The sequence below is a fragment of the Poecilia reticulata genome, chromosome 21 (assembly GCF_904066995.2).
Source record: "Poecilia reticulata chromosome 21, P_reticulata-male-v2, whole genome shotgun sequence".
Taxonomy (NCBI): Eukaryota; Metazoa; Chordata; class Actinopteri; order Cyprinodontiformes; family Poeciliidae; genus Poecilia; species Poecilia reticulata.
The window spans coordinates 14,755,805-14,775,257 of NC_088850.1; the positions used below are offsets into that span (position 1 = coordinate 14,755,805).

At 42.5% G+C, this 19,453-nt stretch overlaps 2 protein-coding genes across 2 annotated transcripts; one reads left to right on the forward strand and one right to left on the reverse strand.

The window, feature by feature from the left end:
• Nucleotides 1-1,458: 1,458 nt before the first annotated feature.
• Nucleotides 1,459-4,540, forward strand: pou3f2a (POU class 3 homeobox 2a). Its single transcript, XM_017302048.2, is given in 2 exon segments — nt 1,459-1,596; nt 1,599-4,540. Coding segments are annotated over 2 exon segments (1,383 nt in total). The 3' UTR covers nt 2,844-4,540.
• Nucleotides 4,541-8,745: 4,205 nt separating this feature from the next.
• On the reverse strand, nt 8,746-18,815 carry faxca (failed axon connections homolog, metaxin like GST domain containing a). The gene is made up of 6 exons (XM_008398040.3): nt 18,257-18,815; nt 14,715-14,850; nt 14,334-14,530; nt 13,863-14,080; nt 13,401-13,517; nt 8,746-12,438 (listed from the first exon to the last, which is right to left on the reverse strand). Exons 1-6 carry the CDS (start codon nt 18,496-18,498, stop codon nt 12,107-12,109), a joined length of 1,242 nt encoding a protein of 413 aa, XP_008396262.1. The 5' UTR covers nt 18,499-18,815; the 3' UTR covers nt 8,746-12,106.
• Nucleotides 18,816-19,453: the final 638 nt, after the last annotated feature.

Below are 19,453 nucleotides of genomic sequence, written 5' to 3' on the forward strand. Positions count from 1 at the left end.
TGGTTTTCGAATTATTTTAAAAATAAAAATCTGCAAGTTGTACAGTGTAACTTTATTCAGTCCAGCTACCCTTTAATAAAATCGAGGCTGGAGAGCTACAGAGACTCAGGTGGGAGACGCTGCTGTTTTTGTGGCTTGAAAAAGTTTTATTTTGCACCAATCTGAAGTCTTTCACAGAATTTATGGCGCCATCTTTCCATCAAATCTAACCGGTTTCCACTCCTTCTGAAGAAAAGTTTTCCCCAAAGTGTTCTACTTTGCATAGTGATTTGTCAGATTTACTCACAAAGCTGTCATTCCTGATCTGGAAGAATTTTGTCCCCAATCTTTGTTTATTTTTTTATTATGGTTAAATTTTCACTATGTTTGAAAGAAAATTGTCATTAAACTGACTTGTCTATCAAGAATACATCACATCACCACCGTCATTTGATGAGAAGCGGGTAAAAATATGTCACTCCAACTTTAAGGAAAGCTTTGCATTATGATAAATAAAGGAAGTAGAGAAGTCCATTTTTGTGTTAAAATATAGTTGTTTTTTCCTTCTAAAATCGACAGTGCAGCACAGAATCCTACTTCTACAAATTAATTCTTATACTAAACTAAGAACATGCAGAATAAATCAGTTTCCCGAAAGACATGCTTCACTAATTTCAAAAAGATCTGGGGTATTTAGTTCATTTGCTCGGTCTTAACAATTCAAGCCCCTCTTTACTGCTCAGAGTTTTTTGGGAGGAAACCAACCCCCCCTCCTCCTTGTGCTACTGTGGGCGCATCCATCTCCAAAGTTTACCCAACAAGCAGGTGGAAGGGGGCACGGCGCACTGAGGGATCCATTCTTGCAGCCTCCTCTCTGTTTGGCCCCTCAGCTGCCCTCTTTGCTCGCCCCCTCCCCTGGATTATTTGTCCCCGACGGGCCGGGCGAAGGGCGCAAAAGAAGCTGCGAATTGCAGCTGTGACGTGGGCGTCGTTGTTCCATTCACCGCGTTCGCCATGGCAACCGGGCAGAAGCTTGAAGCACGCGGTCCCTCTCATACACTCTCTCTCCCTCTCTCTCTCGCTCTCCTTGGACGGCGTCCTGAGGGCAGAGAGGCAGCTGGGAGTTCCTCCAAATGATCTCTGCAATATATCTAAGAATAATTTTGGTTTCCACTCCCTTCCTGGTTTGGTTTTGAACACACAAGTGCATAATTGGAAGGTTTACAACTTTTACGCGTCATTTTTACGCATGAAACCAATAAACGTAACCCACTGACCCAGATCAAGAGACATTAACCATAACAAGACGTTTTCGTTTTTTTTCCCCCTTTTTTTTCTTAAGTCTGAACATGTTCTGTATTTTCTGTGTTTGAACTCAGCTGCCACATTTCTCCTTCCACTTTGTTCACCAACGTGCTGCAGGACTGCTCGCATTGTTGGCCAGACTGATTGGGGTTTCAGCACAATCTCCCGTGACCAATGAGCGGGGTGCTGTCAGGGGTAACCACATCTGTCAGGCGTTCTCGGCCAATAAAGAGCGGAGCGAGGCGGACCACAGGTGCGCGCCTCTGCGTCCCCTTGGCACAGCGCCCGGGAGATGCTGGAGAGAGACGCCTATAGCTGCCCCGTGGCGCAAAGAGAGTTCCTGTCAGAGGCAGCCTCCCTCTTTAACTCCGGCTATCACTCTGGCTCCGAGAGAGTTTATGGCGACCGCAGCGTCCAACCACTACAGCGTCCTCAGCACCCCCAGCAGCGCGCCGCCGCCGCCGCCGCACTCGGAGTCCGGGAGCATGCAGCAGGCGGCAGCGTACAGGGACGCGCACACCCTGCTCCAGAACGACTACGGCACGCTACCGGGCGGTGGGCATCCGCTCAGCCACGCGCACCAGTGGATAACGGCGCTCTCTCACGGTGACAGCGGGGCGCCGTGGCCGTCCAGTCCCCTCCGAGAGCAGGACGTGAAGCCCGTACTGCATGACAGTGACCGAGAGGAGCTGCAGAACTCCAGCAGCCTGCAGCAGCAGCAGCAACAGCGACACCCTCACCTAGCGCACCAGCAGGCGCATCACGACGCCAGAGCATGGCGAACCAGCACGGCCACGACGCACATCACCGGCATGGCGACATCTGAGGGACAGAGCCTGGTGTATTCCCAGTCCGGCTTCGCTCTGATGCCAGGGGGAGAGCAGGGGGGGATGCACCACCACCCTCTGCGGGACGAGGACCACCACAGCCACAGCCCGCACCTCAGTGAGCACGGGGGCGGCCCCGGGGCCCACCACCACCAGCACCAGCAGCACGGGGGCCACCAGGACCAGTCGGACGAGGACACGCCAACCTCGGATGAGCTGGAGCAGTTCGCCAAGCAGTTCAAGCAGCGGCGGATCAAGCTGGGCTTCACGCAGGCGGACGTGGGGCTGGCCCTGGGGACGCTCTACGGGAACGTGTTCTCTCAGACCACCATCTGCAGGTTCGAGGCGCTGCAGCTCAGCTTCAAGAACATGTGCAAACTCAAGCCGCTGCTGAACAAGTGGCTGGAGGAGGCGGACTCCACGTCGGGGAGTCCCACCAGCCTAGATAAGATCGCGGCGCAGGGGAGGAAAAGGAAAAAGCGGACCTCCATCGAGGTGGGCGTCAAGGGCGCTCTGGAGAGCCATTTTCTGAAATGCCCCAAGCCGGGAGCGGCGGAGATCAACTCCCTGGCGGACAGCCTGCAGCTGGAGAAGGAGGTGGTGAGGGTCTGGTTCTGTAACCGGCGGCAGAAGGAGAAGAGGATGACCCCCGCTGGGGGACAGATATCAGGAGGGGAGGACATGTACGGGGACACCCCTCCTCACCACGGAGGACAGACTCCTGTGCAGTGACCCCTGTCCAGTATTTTCTTCTTTTTTTCCCCCCCTCTTACTATTATTATTATTTTGGGGAGAAAACACGAACCTCTGCAGGAGGAAGCTTCTTATTTGTTAAAATACTCAATGCTGGAACTGGACCTCGGCCAGTTTTAAGTGTTGGACGGACGCAGGGATGCAGAGTGGCACCCCGGTGCTAAAAACACTCAGAGCAGAGATGTGTAGAATGGCTTCATGCCAGGCACATTGAGCTGGTGTGTGCTAACCAAAATAGGGAAGAGGAGAGGAAGGGGAAAAAAAAAAAGATGGGGGAGTCGGGGGGAAAGCAGCGACATTTTCTGCATCAGTCTTTTAAAGAAAGGCAGGAAGGAGGAAAACTATAGGAGCAGGCTGCAGTCGGTGTGGGTAAATAAACGCCATCTTTCCATCATAACAAAAGCGACAGGGATCCTGCAGCTTGTGGTAAAAGACAGGGCTGAAATGGCAGACAAATGCTGTAGCCCACAATACCAGCCAACCGTTTATTGTTATTATTATTATTATTATTATTATTATTATTATTATTATTATTATTATTATTATTATTATTATTACTTATTTATTTTATTTATGTTTTTATTTATAATGTATCTTTAAAATAATGTCAATTTATAAATGTTGAAAAATTAGAAAAAAATATTCTTGATATAATAATAATAATAATAATAATAATAATAATAATAATAATAATAATAATAATAATAATAATAATAATAACATTAATAATAATGTGTGTTTTTTTTGACTCGTGCTTTCCTTTCTGTGCGTCCGTTTACACTGTGTTTTTGCTGTTGGTTATTTCTGTACTTTCCCCAAAAACGCTGTGACGAAACAGACCGAGACTGTCCGACTGGAGCCTTCAGAGGGATCCAGTTTATTTTGGCCTTCCTTCCTTTAAGTAAGAAGAACGGGGGACATATTTAAAGTGACCCTGACCCCGTTATTATCCGTTCTGGACTCAGTCAAATGAGAAGACTTTTTTTATTGTTATTATTATTATTATTAAAAAAGAAAAACAAATGTATGGCTTTACTTTGTTTGTTAACTGTATTTTTTGTTTTGGGTTCGTTTTCCATGTCAAACTGTGCCAAAGCACAAACACAGACACGTGTTTTTGTGCCACCTTAATCCTGTGATTATGATCTGATATGTAAGATGTTTCTGTGGGGAAATCCTCCAGAAGACGGAGATCAAATCTCTGACATATTTTGATTCAAATCTTGAACGTCAGAAACTCAAATACAATGAAGGAACCGTTGGTTGGCTGGAGAGAAATTATTATTTGGTTATCATAAATAATTGTCTTAACAATGTCTAAGTCCTTTATTTTTCTTGTCAGTCAAAGGGAAAAATAGCAATATATCAAATATTAATCTGCAATACGCACATTTTTTTATATATATATATTGATTATTGTCAAGCAAACAATAACAGGCTTTTTCTTTTTCTGTTTTTCTTCTTTTTTTTTAAGATAAGAGTTATAATCCGGAAATCCTTCAGATGAGTTTGAGTTTCTGGTGTAAAAGAGAGGGAGGGGAGAAAAAAAAATCAGTAAAACCAAAATAAAAATTTATCGACCTGAAATCTGTGATCCAGCAAAGAGGGAAATGAAATCAACAATTGCACAATTTCTATCTGCTTTTTTGTCATTAAATCGTACTGGTTTTCTACAACCCTGCAGTCTTGCTCCATATTTATTGAGCTCCAAAGAAAAAAAAAAAGAGGGGGAAACACTTGCAAAAAGCTGCTTCTTTTCTATTTCTATTTCTTTTTTCTTTTTTTTTTATCTATTCTGGCCTTTGCATTTTAATTACGGATTTTATCGCTTCGTCTCGGTTGCTTGGAAGTGTCCTTCAGCTGCTTTGCAGATGTACGCACTGATACTGCTGTGCGGAGAGATAGCCACACTCAATCACCTGCATCTGAAATATACACCAATGGCCAGAATAATTGGAAAATTATTCGATAGTGACGGCGAGATGGTTTTTACAGTTTCTGGGAGTAAAATGTTTTTATTAGTAGTTCATAGCAATATAAAAATCATTAAGATAGTCACAGGTGAGCAGTTGGAGTCATGAGATGGAGTAAAGTGTATTTATTTGTTTAACACCTTAACAATTAAATCTCCCTTTATTGGCAGTCTTCCATCCTAAAGTAAGCTGCACGTTTTATCCTGCTGATGCACATAAATGTGAGATGAAAACACAAAACAGCTGCAAACTTGTTTTACGATGACGCAATTTATTGTTGAACTATCCCGAAAAATGTTTTAGTTTAATTATGATTATTATTATTATTATTATTATTATTATTATTATTACATCATCTTGGGTTATTAAGTTATTTTTCAAGAACTCTGCGCCTTATCTTGCTTCAGCATTTTTGGAGCGTTCCAAACTAAATGAATAATTTTAATAATAAAAATACAGCTGACTGTGATTTACATTTCGGATCAATTTAGATCTCGTTCTTTATGGTTTTTAGTTACGTTTTGTCAACCTAACAGTGTGTTTTATAACGTGGCTGTTAATAATGACTGACTTTATTGCGGCTCGCTGCTGTCACCTAGTGGCCAAATGCAGCTAAGACACTATCAATCATCATGAACGAGATAGTTTTTCAGAGTTCAATGCAAGGTTAGTGGCTGCTTGGATTTTATTTATTAGTCAAAAAGGAGAAAGAAAAGAGAACAGATTAATGTTGGATAACTATTCCAGATACTATTCCAGATAAAGACCCATGTCTTTCTCACCACAACTCGGTGAGGAAGACGGTGAGGTTTTCAAAAACTCCAGAAGATCTCTTACAGGGGAAGTGCAGCAATGCAGGAATTTCAGGTTCATCAAGCTTCCATGACAGTTTTAAGGTTTACATAAATGCAGCAGCATAGTGCACATGTTTCTCCTTAAGGTAAGATTTAATCAAAGGGTTCATTGATTTTTATAAGTCAATTAAAGGCTATTTCTTTTTCTTTTTTACAACTCATTGCTGATTTAAATCCCAAACTGCGTTACTCAGAAAACTATATTATGTAAGTCAATTAGAAATACTAATTAACACAGAAATTCAGGCACAATATAAAGTAAACAGACATGTACCTTATACTTGATCGCAGCTTCTTTGGAAGACAAACCTGGATCCCTTGATCAGTCAGTGGTTCTGTTGAAGTGTTCAGGAAGCCCTGGTTCCTCATCAGCTTATCTGCACTGCTTGGTCCGGTGTTTCTCATCTGACTCTTTATGATAACCCATAGATTCTCTATGGGGTTTAGATCAGACAAATCTGATGGCCAATCAAGCACAATGACACCAAGATCACTGAGGTAGGCGGTTGTACTTTTTCAGTGTGGACAGGTGTCAAGTCCTGCTGGGAAATGAAATCAGCATCTCCATAAAGCTTGTCAGCAGAGGGAAGCATGGAGTGCTCTGAAATTCCCTGCTAGATGGCTTCAGTGACTTTGGACTTGATAAAACACAGTTGCTCAACAGCAGCCGATAGCATGGCTCCTAAAATCATCAGTGACTGTGGAAGCTTTACGTTGAACTTCAAGCTTCTTGGTTTTTATACCTTTCCTCTCTTCCTCCATACTCTGAGACCTTCATTGTCAAATGAGATGATACATTTATTTTCTGAAACAAGGACTTTGGGTCACTCAGAAACAGTCCAGTACTTCCTGGTTCTTTCAGTTTCAGTCAGATTTGTCTGCTTTTGCAGATCCTATGGGATTCCTTCACATTTTTTCTGGAATCTCCTCAGGAATGGTACAAACCTATACTCAAATTGTTTGGCATTTGTTTGGTCCAAGGAATCCGCGATGAGACTGCAGTAGTTGGGGAGATGGAGACGTTGTCCAAACCTTTGTATCAGTTGAGGTGGACGAGTCCATGTAGCGTTAACCGGAGATTGCAGCTCGTGTCTGACAAACATACAGAGATTTTGGAAAAACTGGCTGGCCGAGGGTGCAGTAAAATCATCTTTGTGTCGATTACAACATGTGCGTGTTCACGCCCACATAGTGAGGAATGCAGTCCCAATGGAGACGCATCCAACTTGGCCAGAGCCGAATCAGACACTCAGTCAATTGTTCTGAGAAACTGAATTTTAGGTTTTCATGCTTGAACTGGTACACTGTCATACATCTACATAAGTTTATGTTTTTAAATTACATTTGTGTGAAGTTGAACCTGTTTTAGCAAACTGCTTGTTTACTACAGTACCTAAAGTGAACTCTGAAATACATTGTTAGTTACCTACATATTTGCATCGACTGGTTTCATTAAACTGAGGGTTTTTTAATGTAATAAAATAGTGCCGACTATGTCAGATATCATAAATTAATTGTATTGATTCATGTTCTCAGATTATGTTCTGACTTAGTGAAGTTTGCAGTTCAAATAAAACTCAGGTCATTTTCATTTTACTCAGCTTAAACTAATAAGAAGGTTGAAATCTAAACCTGGGTTCATTTAGCTGCCCTTCTCCAAAAACCCAGATTTTAGTAGTTTTCTCAGCTAGAAAATGAATGCTAAGCCTTTCATTAAAAAATCTGATCAATCACATGGCATAAGAAAGTCCATTTCAGGAAGAAAAAGGAAAGGTGTGAATTCTTGTGGGGTTGTGTTGGCCGTTTCTTTGTGTGTATATTCCGAGGCAGGTCTGAATCCAGCTCTCTGGAGGACCCCGCTGCCTGAATCCTGCCTTATCATCCGACGGCCATCTGCCCTCCTCCCGGCCCTCACGCTCCTACAGGCATCTCCTGCATTATTCATACTGCACAGACACACACACACACACACACACACACACACACACACACACACACACACAGCTGCCACCTCTCACACTGTGTATCCCATCTGAACGGAGATGCTTCAGTATTGTTGTCGGTCCTCGTTTGTTTTCTCCTGCCTCTGTAAAGCAGACTTTGCTGGGATTCTTTTTTTTTTTTTTTTTGCACAATAGCTGCATGATGGGCCAGAGCCATCAAACATCGCTCATTTGTTTGCTGCCGTTTTTTTCCCTTGCTCCTTTGCCGTGCCTCCACAACTTGCTTTTTTTCACATTCTGTGCTCCTTTTTGTCTGTTTCTCTGGAGCTCCTGGACAAAGATAAGGGCAAAGAGTTAATCCGTCAGCAACGTTGGACGGGTTTAGCACCGTCACAGGGCAAACACAGTGGGGCAAGATTAACGGACAGAAGCATAAGGTGCCATGAACAAGTGTTTGCCCTCTGACAGGTTTATTCAGATCATCCAAAAAAGTTTATATTAGAAAATAACAACCTGAGTAAATGTGAAGTTTAATTTATAGAGGCTATATGTGTCCACAACAATCTGGCACAATGTGAAAAATAATCAACCCCTACACCTGATAACTGCTGGTGTCAGATGTTATAAAGCATCTGTGAAAACTGGAAATACGTTTTTTTTTACATCGCAGTAGAGGAATATTGGCCCACTGCAAGATCACTTGAGTATCAGCTCAATGTCACACCACAGCATTTTAATAAGATCAAAGTTTAGCCTTTAACTTTAACTAGGCCACTCCAAAATCTTGTATTTTTGCTTGTTTGTTTTAGTCATTCAGAGGGTGGAGTTGCTGGTTTGCTTTGGATCATTATCCTGCTCCATAACCAAAACACATAGGAGATAATTCACAAATGTGATGTGAAACATTTTCAAAACAAAGAAAAAAAAAAACAGAAATTCCTTTTAGGGGTAAATAATGTTTTCAGAGCTGGACCAGAGAGAAACACCTCAAAACCTTGGCTGCTGTGATGCACATATTCCTTCTTTTTTTTTTTTCTTTTAAGGCAGGTGACGCTTCTCTGGAATATTGATCAATACCAAGTCAGTAAATAACAAGGACACACCAAAGGGGGAAAAAGAAAAAAAAAATCACAGCTATTTTTAATGAAATATTGAAATGAATCAATTTTCATACAGCCGTTTATCTCTAGTTGTGGTACATTCAGAAAATCTTACACTGCATTTTCTCGTAGGCCATGTTGGCGTTTTAATTAGATTTTTTTTTAATTTAAACTCTCTCTTATTTACAGTCAGATGATATTTCACAAGTCCGTTGCACAAACACGGATAGACGATGTGAGGCAGCACCTAGAGTCTACAAACTGGGGGAAAGCGACCAAACAGGAGAGTTAAGCCGGTGTTTCTGCAGTTTGGTCGGAAACCTCCCGTCGTCCCGAAAGGAAGGAGGGGAAAGTTTGAACTTCATGCAGGACTTACAGAGAATCACCTGAAAACTGGGTTGAACATGCAGTCATGGCAAAAAGTGGGAAGCACAAAAATGTTTGCCCAGTTTTTTTGTTTGTTTTTTATGTCTGCAGGTCAAAGGAGAATGTACATTATTGCACAGATACACAGCTCAACGCATTATTCTGAGAGCAACATGTAAACGTAAGAAACACTGTCAAAACATGAGAACATGAAAACAAGAACAAAACAAGTACATTAAATAAACCAGCATCGGTAAAATAATCTATAATATAGTCAACATATATAAAAAGAACTAATATAAAAAAAATATTGAAAGCATATATTGGCACTGTTGTAAACAATAGAGCAAACCTGAACTTTGTAGAGCCAAAAGGCAAAATCATGCAGGAGAGAAATATTAAGATAAAACATTAAAAAAAAAAAGTTAGCATTTTTCACTACTTAATTACATCACTAAGATTCTACTTCAAGGTCTCTCCCATACTGTAACTCATGAAGGCATTTCTGTCTTCTTTGAGTTTAGTCCAGCAATTCTGTATTTTCTTGCAAAACGCAGCAAGACCCTCTTCACGTTTAGTCATGTTAAGTCTACAGACAGACCTCAGTGCATGCTGTTGGGATTTAAGTGACAGAACAACAGAAAGTAGTGCATATTTTCCAAAACTTTAACAACTCAACATCCGCAACGTGTGGTGTGGATTCCCCATGAATAAAACCCAGTGCATCTGACATCAGAAGTCTTTGTGTGTCATTTAACCAAATCCAGCTGTTCTACAAAGGCCTCAGAGGTTTTTTGTCAGAGAGCATTAGTGAACAAACGGCACGATGAAAGACCAAGGAACACAGCTGGCAAGTCATGGAGGAAGTCGTGGAAACGTCTAAAGCGGGGTTAGGTCAGAAAAGGATATCCCGAGTATCAGCATCTCACAGAATGAAAACATCACAACGCAATTTCAAATCCACCAGGACTAGTAACCAAGAGAGGTAACTCTGGAGGAGGTTCAGATTTTCAAAGCTCAGGTGGGAGAATCTGTAGATACAATTAGCCATGCAGTAAGAGCTTGAGCTACTTCGCAAAGACGAATGGTCAGAAATCTCCAAATCTTTAGATGGAGAAAGACTTGCAGCTTTGATTGCAGCAAAAAAAGCTGTTTCTGCAAAGTTTTTTTTTTCTTTTTTCTTTTGATTCAGGGACGATGAATAAAGCTCACATCTGCTGAACCTGAAGCAACGTATCGCCATTCAAAGGCAACAAAGACAAAGTGAACCCACGTGTAATAATGGAAAGAAATCTAAATACTTTTCCATCTGACGCAGCTTTTCAGACGCCCCTGCTGGTGCAGTTTGAGCATTTGTTGAGTGACAAACACACATAAACCCTACACCTTCATGCTGCAGATCCAAAACAACACCACAAACCAGCCGGGGCTTCATCTCTCTGTAGCTAAAAAAAAAAAAGAAAAATCAACACAACGTCATAGAGGCATAGTTTTGTGGGCACGAACCAGCCATGCGCTTTAATTCGACACGTGAAAATTTAGTCTTTTTTTTTTTTTAAGATTGTTTAATACGCTCTTAATGCCTGAATGCATCTGAGATGTTTCTTTTAGCCAAAGCTGTGGCCAAAGTAAAAACACAATGTGTAAAAGTATAAAACCATTCATCATTTTGCTAATGATTTGTCAACAACAAAGAGGCAGACTTGTTTTTTGTCATCTTTCGACGTAGTCTCTGTCATTATTTCTTCAAACGACGAAGAAATAATGAAAGACTTTCAGAATTTGTTTTAGATTTATGCAGCTGTTTTCTGATTTTCAAAGTTTTGGGTGAGGAAATTGGAACAAACTATGTTTTTTTTTATTGTGTTTTTAAGATTTTCTTTGGCACTAGAGGCCTTTATTGACAGTCACCCAGGCAACAAGTGGGCAGAGTGAGAATGGCAAAGACATGCAGCAAAAGTCCTAAAATAAGTTGAATAAATTTTAAGCCTGTGTGTAAATCCTGAACATGGTTTGTTTTATGCCTTAATGAAGCACAACACAAAGCTAAGGGGCTTAGCAAACTTTGAAAGGAGAGTAATTTGTCAGGCATTGATCGAAACCACTTTGAAAAATAATAAGTCGGTCTGGCTCTTTGGAAACAAGATGTACAGAAACGACAGACGACATCTGCACAGATTTTAAATTCCTATTTGGGATACATTCTACACTTCTAGATGTGACTGCAGGTGTTACTTCGATCCATGTAGCGAAAGCAGATGAGACGCAGGACAGACGTTTTCAGGGGGTCTTCTTGCTGACCGAGGACCACCGTAAACCGGAGTTTAAAGGAGAAACACTAACAATATTTACATTGTACAACAACGGAAATAAGTTTCGGATTTCAGATTATCTACACACTTCATATGCATAATATAATTCCGTATTCTATCCATTGATTTACTTTGATTCCTAGGAATATTTACACTGAACGGCTTGGATTCAGTCTGGCGTGTAGCTGCAGGCGTTGACGTGACGTCACCGAGAGGCGTTCGGGGACCAGTCGGTGGAAAACACGCACACGGCTGAATGGCGGCGCACGTTGCTACGAGGAAACGCCGTGGGCGCGCGCGCGCGCGCACGCACATGTAGCTGCCATGATCACCGAGATGCCGAGTGTGTAAAAGGTGTTACTGCCTGCCGACGACGTGGAGAACCTGGAGGAGCTTCTCAGCAGCAGCCGCGTCATTTACTCCTTTCAACTTTGCAACCTGTTGCTTTTTTTTGCTGTTGCTGTTGTTGTTGTTGTTGTTGTTGGCTGCTTTCTTCCTCCACTGGAGATTTGCAGGGAAACCTCTTTCTTCTCCGCACCAACACACGGAATCTTGTTCAAAGAGGTAGGTGAACCCTACCTCTTTGGGGGGGAGGGTTCCCCCCAAAGAGGTAGGGGGGAACCCTCCTACCTCTCCCCCCTCCCCACCCTCCCCCCTGTGGGTGTGCGTGCCTACGAGTGCGTGCCGTCTCTCATCAACACTTGAGCTGATCTATTTCAGAGCACTCGGTGTCCATGTCGGAGTCGTAGAGGGAGTGGCCCGTGGGGTCGCTGACGGGCGACGGGGGCTCCTGAGGGGTGGGAGTGTGCGAGAGGTGGGAGAGATGGGAAAGCGGAGAGGTGTGCGAGTAAATCGTCTCCTGGGAAGTGTCTGTGCGAGAGTAGAGGCCCAGGTCCGGGAGCTTGGAGGGCGTGTCGCTGAGCTCGGCGGCGAGGTCGTAGCGGAAGTCCTCCAGGTCCACGAACCACTCGGGCCAGAAGCGCCGGCGGATGCGCTCGCAGTACATGGCCAGGTTGATGAGCTCGCCTGCGAGAGGGACAAAGAGCTCAGTGAGACGAGGACAATCAATCATTGATTTGTAGCTTTTCCTCCAGAGCAGCTCGAAGGAAAGCCGCATTTCGTTTCCAGGCTTTAAAGAGCGTAATGCGGAGAAATTATGCCAAAACGATTTTGTATCTTTTAAGGCAGGGCATATTGAAACAAATCTATCACACAGCTACCGCAATGTTTCGCTCTGCTCGAGGCTGATTTGATCAGACTGCAACAGATTCTACTATCAGGTTTTAAGAGGTTTTAGAAAGGTCCGGATGCTCTCTTCTGAAGAAAAACACTACAGTTTCGCAGCCTTGGCGCTCAGTCTATATGAGTGGAGAATTTAAGAGGCTGCTGTGACGTGTAGAAGACGATCAGCAGTTTGCCAATAAGTACTTGCTGCACCTCCGGCTTTGCTGTCACCGGTTTCTGTCTTGTCTTTTCATTTAGGAGGAAATTACTCCAGCGACTAGATTATTTCACCACTTCTGTTTACATTTTTTGCCCTGCATTACATCGGATTTTGTTGTTGGCACAGTTGCAGCAGCTGGTAACTCTGATACGATGTTTGTTGAGGACACGCTGTTTGCCCTCTCGATGGCGCCGTTAGAGGATAAGAAGAAGAACAAACACACTGAAAACATCTTTCTTCTATGGGCCATCAAACCACTGAACAATAACGCAAATGCACAAGCAACTTCTTACTGAAGCACTTTATGCCACTTTACTACCACTTATTGTGCTCTTTGAGGAGCATTTATTTATTACCACTGCTGCTTACACAGTTTTAAGATCTGAAATGTGCCGCTTCTCTTTTTAATGTTGACTGCATTTCTAATTTTGCTGTGCAACTGTGTGTTGTTAAGTCACATTTATTCATTAGTTTACACAAGAGAAGATTCGGTTTTTTTTTGTATTTAGTCAGAAACATCCATTTCTTCTTCTTGCAGCCTCACCTTTGATGAGCCGCTCCGGTCGGGATCCTGGTAGAGTCCACATGGCCGGAGCCAGGTGGCCAAACACCGTAGCGTCTACTGCTGAAAGCTTGGAGCCCATGATGTACTTCTTATCACCTGAGTGGGGCAAACAGAAGGAAATATGTCGCCACCAAAATAACAATAAAATGCAGAGAGGATTTAGCTCATTGCCATTTGGGTTCATATACGGAGCAGCGGCTGTGGTGATGCTCAGCAGATGTTACATCAGACAGGGACTCTGGATCCCATCCAAACAAACACACTGATTAAACAACAGACCATAAACATAAAAAACAAGAAAGAAAATACCACCAGAGGTCAGTGTTGAGCTGTTTGAGTTACCTGCTCAATTACTTTGCTGCACAACGAACTTGGAACGCTTTTAAAATAAGTCAGACCTGAAAAGTAACAATAGAAACCATCTGGTAATCAAAATGTTACCTAGCAAAGTGGCCAAGGTTCGCATGTCCTTCTCCATGAGGCTGTAGACCTCTTCCTTAGAGAACCGTCCAATCCCGTGGCCGTACATTTCCCTCTTAACGATCCCGCCCGTCAGGTGACTCAGGATCCACTTGAGCAGGTCGCTCAATGGTCCGCTCACCGACAGCATCTTCTGAGTCTCCTCCAGGTTGTCCACCCACTGGCAGTAAGCCATAGTCCTGGGACACAAACAAGCGCCTTTGTTCAGCAACGAGAAAACATTTAAGGTCATTCTGTCTTTGGGCCAAAGACTAACAGACCACAACTTCTAGTTCTTTGGACATTTTGCCGCTTTATGGCCAGAAACGTCGCCGCATTTCATTAAGACTATTATGTGCCAAGCAAGCGTCGTAAAACGCATCCCTCGGAGTAGCGAGGCGGCAAAATCCGATCACGTCTAATGGAATGACTACTATTGAGATCCATTCTCACCAGTAAAAGTGTTCTTCCACCATTTTGGTGATTGCGCGAGACAAGGCCCTCTCCTGCGGCGTCAGGCTCTTGTTCAGGCTCACGCCCAGCCTCTCCTCCAGAAACTCGATGATGAACTCGGTGCCGTAGACCTGCTCCTGGTTGTACTCGATCCACGGCATCTTTCCCTGCGGCGACAGCCTCCCGTCAAAGTAGTTCTGGAGGAGATCCGACGCGATTCGGGGAGATTAGAAAGTTGACAGAGCAGACAAGGGGGGAGGGCAGACGGTAACAGTCAAAGCAGAAATAGTTAGGCCTCTAGTTCAAGAAGGAGAGCTGGGATTTTTTTTTTTTTTTTTTACCTTGTTCCTATTTTATGGTTGTTATTTTTACTGATCGTACCTGGTAGGGCAGGTCGGCCATACGGAGGTAGGTCTCCAGTTTAAGGCAGAAGGGGGAGAGGGAAGGGGCCCCAGATTTGGGCCGGGAGAACTGGTGGAGGATGATGGCATCTTTAGAGTCCAGCTCCTCTTCTTTTCTATGTGGAGCAGAAAGGGACAGAGCTGAATGTCGCAATGTGAGCTGAGGGGATAAACTGCATCCTCTCAATATGAAACGGCAAACTCTGAAGTTTAGTCCCAGGATTTGTAAGGCTGGACTTTAAACGAGTAAAGTAGTAGTAGGAAATGTCCAGTTAGTTTGCAAAGGTGTTTAACCACCATGAGAAAAAAGGTGTGCATTGGCACCAAAATATCTAAAGAGCCAAAAGTCAGGTTTTCTGTTACGTGTCAGTAGAAAACAGGGCTATCTGTTTACAAACTAAATAAAATAAGTCCAGCATCGTTGGAAATAATTAAATCTCTAAAGGCAAAAAAAAGTTAAAAAAAAAAAAACACACTGAAAATGACAAAAATGCCTACTTTATTTACAAAATAAAAAAGTATAATTTCTTCTTATTTCACAACACTTATATATTTTAGAACTAGGAATGGCTCAATTACTGTATTGTTTATCAGGTATTTAAACATTTTTTTTTACTAAGTATCATGATTTATTCTGATAAAAATAAATTGCTGATAGTTGCACACCAAAGTCAAATCAATTGACTTTTAGAGATGTTCTAATAAAAAGGAATATGGCATTGATTTCTTTTTTGGGGGGGGGTTTCCAGTGTCATTTTTATGAGTGCAATAATAAATATAAATGTATTTGAAACTAATTAAATGCAATTACAGCGAGTGATTCAGCGGTACAATCTCACTGCTTCTATTGAAGTAGCTTATTTGATAATGGAGTCATATTTGTGTTTTTGGGGGGGCTGTAATAAATGCTGACACACAGTCAAATACAAACAGTCCATTTCCATATTCAGCAATGTTTTAATACTTTAGTTTAATACAACCTCTGTGCCAGGGGTTGATACTGGCACAGAATCAACCCCCAGTTATTAAGGAGCCTTAAAGTTTCAGCTCTGCTGCATTTAGTCTGGAAGTGGCAGGAAATATAATTGTTACAATTGATTTGATTTCTGCTCTCTCTGCAACTGAGAGATCTCAGTTGTCGAATTCTGCTATAGATTGTTGGTTTGATTAGGTCCATACTTTGACTGGTCCTTTTTAAACACATGAATACACCTTGATCTGAACCATTTAGTTGCTGTATGTTTAGTCTCATTCTGTCCTGCAGGCAGGGGGAAAAGTTTGCTCCAGTCTCAAGTTTCTTTGCGGTCTCTAACAGCTTTTCTTCTAGGATCTCTCTCTAATTGTCTCCATCCATCTTCCTTCAAACCCTGACCAGGATTCCCTGGTAAGCCTCCCCACGGCATAATGATACCGTCACCGTGTTACATCACAGGGATGGGCTTTCCTATACGCTTTCCTTTCACTTCCTGGTTTACAAATAAAATAAATAAAAACCCTGAAGTTTGTAATTATATGAAAATAATAAACTGTTGTTTGTATATGGACAAGACATAATTTTCACTTTTTTTAAACTTATTTTAATTTGCATTTCCCGACAGGCTTATATATTAAGATCAAATAATAATCCATTGAAAATGTTGAAATATGCAACAAACACAAGAGTAATTATGATACAATCCAATCCTGCCCACAACTGTAGCCATCTATGGACGCTCTTTGAAGATAATTAGATAATGAGCGCTATTACTACATCTATTTGGTGTTAATAAACAGTTACTAAGCTGAATTGAATTGAATACACTGTGCTAAGATTTAATTTTAGGAGACGGTAAGGCTAGAAAAATCAGTCAATCTCTAATGAAGACAAAAGATTAAGACTAAATAATTTTTCTTTAGTTTCTGCATCAACTGAACACTGTCTAGATAAAACATCTTGGACCTCTAAAATGGACAGTAAATTGGCACATTATGCCTCAGTTAGATCTCTTTAAATCCAAAGACGGGACATCCAACGTCTTTATCAGTTCACTCTAAAAACTGTCCATCACAGAAAATAGAGCCAGAAAGTTCACCAATAAGTCAGCATGACCCTCTGGGGAAAAGACGTTGCATGTAAGGTTAGGCATGTGACGTCACTGTTGCACAAAGCCAAAAAAAAAAAAAAGCGTGAGTCACGAGGGAGGATGGAGCTCATCGTGGTGCAGCTGAATAAACAAACAGCTGAGTGGCTGTCAGCCTATGTCCACTGAGTCAGAATAACAAGACATTTCCCCTGTCAGAGATAATCTGTGGATCATCCTGTTGATATGAAGCCACTTATTGGACAGAAACACGCCTACAAATGGTCACGCTGCGGGGAGCTGTCCACTAAGTCCAGGTGCTGAAGGGTTTTAAGACACCAAGTAGCATGTGAGGAGCTGTCTGTTTCAGTGTGGTGCTGAAAGGTTCTCCCACCCAAACAAACCTGACTTTTTTTCCTTCCTTTTTTTTTTTTTTTTTCAAACAAAATCAAAGACAGAAGCTTTTGTTATCGGATACAAACATCTGTGAGATGGTAATGTGACACAGAGCACACCAAGAGGCGGAGAGCTGCAGTGTTTACTGTCAGAGCCGAACTAACAGCTTGATCTCATGCTCCTAACCAACCCCCCACCAGACAGTCTTGGGTTATGAATATGTAATCAATCTTTGAATCTAAATCGTAAAATTCTTGATTCTCCCATGACTTTAAGATAAACAGTAAATATTTTGTACGGTCAGCCAATGGAGAAGAGTTTACTTGTAAAATGGAGTGAAAAACGACACCCAGTTTTTTTTATTTTACAACCTAAAATCTGAAAAAAATAAAAATAAAAAATGTGGCTGGCATATAAGCTTTCATCCCCCTTAAGTCAATAATACTTTGTTGCAAAACCTTCCACCGCAAAAAATAGACTAAACAATAACTTGTTTTTATGTGAACCGTTCCACCACAGCCCTCGCTGTATTCTTGCACATTTTTCTTTTACGTGCAATTCTTGTAGTTGTTGCTTTAAACGGGATGTTTTTTGGGGTTTTTTTGCCAGTTTTCTACAACCGTGATTTCGAATGTTGTGTAAAAGTGGGAGGGAAGCTGAAATTAATTTCACTTTATTATATCACAAGCGAGGCACTTTGTCATTGAAATACGGACAAATCATACTGCTGCTCTGCTTCGTGTGAATTGATGCCGTAGTGGAGTGTATGCATTGGTGGAAACCTAATGTGTTTGTGAGGATTCAGCTGGAGGAGGTGGGGGGGGCGGGGGGGGGGGTTCCGTTACATCATAACCCACCCCTCACGATTCCTTATTTTCTGCCCGTCTGCGTCCTCACCCCGCCCAATCAGACTAGATTAAGTAACATCAAACCCTAAAGGGAGGATGCAGCAGATATCAGATATCTAAGATGATCACAATTCACACAGTGCTTTGCTTTTATCCAACAGAGGCCTGCGGAGGTTTTGATGCTTCTCCTCTGACCGTCTCCGTGTGGTGTTTTCTACCTGATGGTCAGCAGTTCGTGCAGCAGATAGGCAGCAGCGGCCAGCAGAGCGCCTCCGGTCACATACAGGGTCTTCCTCCACCACGAGTCCGAGCCCAGCGCCGACATCATCCCGCCGTGGTCCTGCAGAGGGTGGGCGACGATGTACCCGTAAAGCGAGAGCTGCTCATCGAAGCTCCGGTTCCGGCCGAGATCAACCACACACGACCCCGTCCAGGCGAAGCCGACGACGCGCCAGTACATGCTCGGTGTCCCCCGCAGCTTTCCGCCTCGCTTTGGCAGGTCGGGTCTGCATCGGCGGGGGCTTCATGGGTCCCGACCGAGGCGGGGGCAGAACAGCCGGAAGAGCCGGGGGGACACAAGCATCCCGTCCGGGGTTTATCCTCCAGCTACCGGGGAGGACATACTCTGGAGCCCGTCCTGAGCTCTCTGATTTGACCCCCCTCTTCTTCTCCACGTTCTTGTCAAGGTGGACCAGCTGACCGGCGATTTCCGGTTGTATGTTTTCAAAATAAACGTTGATTTATCTCAAAATGCTGAGTTTCATATAACCTTGCAACTTTCCTGACGCATTTTCCACATTTTCCAAAATCTTACTTTCAGTCTTTAGAGGATGAAAAAGGCCTGAGACTTTTTCATCCTCTGTCTTCCAGCAGAATAACGACTCTAAACATACAAGCTGAACAGCAATAGAAAAGTAACATTTTATAAAATGTTCTATTATTATAATTTAATTCACAGTAATCATGGGGGAGGACCAAATTTTACTTAGTGACACTGTGGCAAATAAAATAAGACATTATGCAGCAGCTAAAACAGCAGTAAATACTTTTACCAGTAAAAACGGAGACAAAAAGATCTACTCATAAAAATGTGGATTTACAACAAAAACAAAATACTGATTTTAAAAAAGCAAAAAAGAATGAGCAAAAAAAAAACTGAACAGTGACAATCTGAGATGCATCTGCATATTCTGTGAAAATTATTCATTTTAGTTTTAAGTTTTCCTCAGATTTGTTTCACTTCACTCAATTTATTTTTTCAAGAGCACACTTTTATAAGATCCAAACAACCTTTGGAGACTTTGTGTCAACTATTGCAAATTCCCAAGAATGAGTTAAAGCTCTAATTTTGAAGGAGACATGATGTACTTTGTGCTACAACTTCCGCTATCTTCTCCAGGCTTTGGGCTCCGAGT

What these genes read in the sequence shown, in the direction of transcription:
- faxca (XM_008398040.3), bottom strand. Translation starts at nt 18,498, where the DNA reads ATGTACTGGCGCGTCGTCGGCTTCGCCTGGACGGGGTCGTGTGTGGTT. An exon ending in CACGAACTGCTGACCATCAG is followed by an intron (nt 14,851 to 18,256) that starts GTAGAAAACACC and finishes TGCTCCACATAG; the next exon opens with AAAAGAAGAGGAGCTGGACT. An exon ending in AACCTTGGCCACTTTGCTAG is followed by an intron (nt 13,518 to 13,862) that starts GTAACATTTTGA and finishes TGCCCCACTCAG; the next exon opens with GTGATAAGAAGTACATCATG.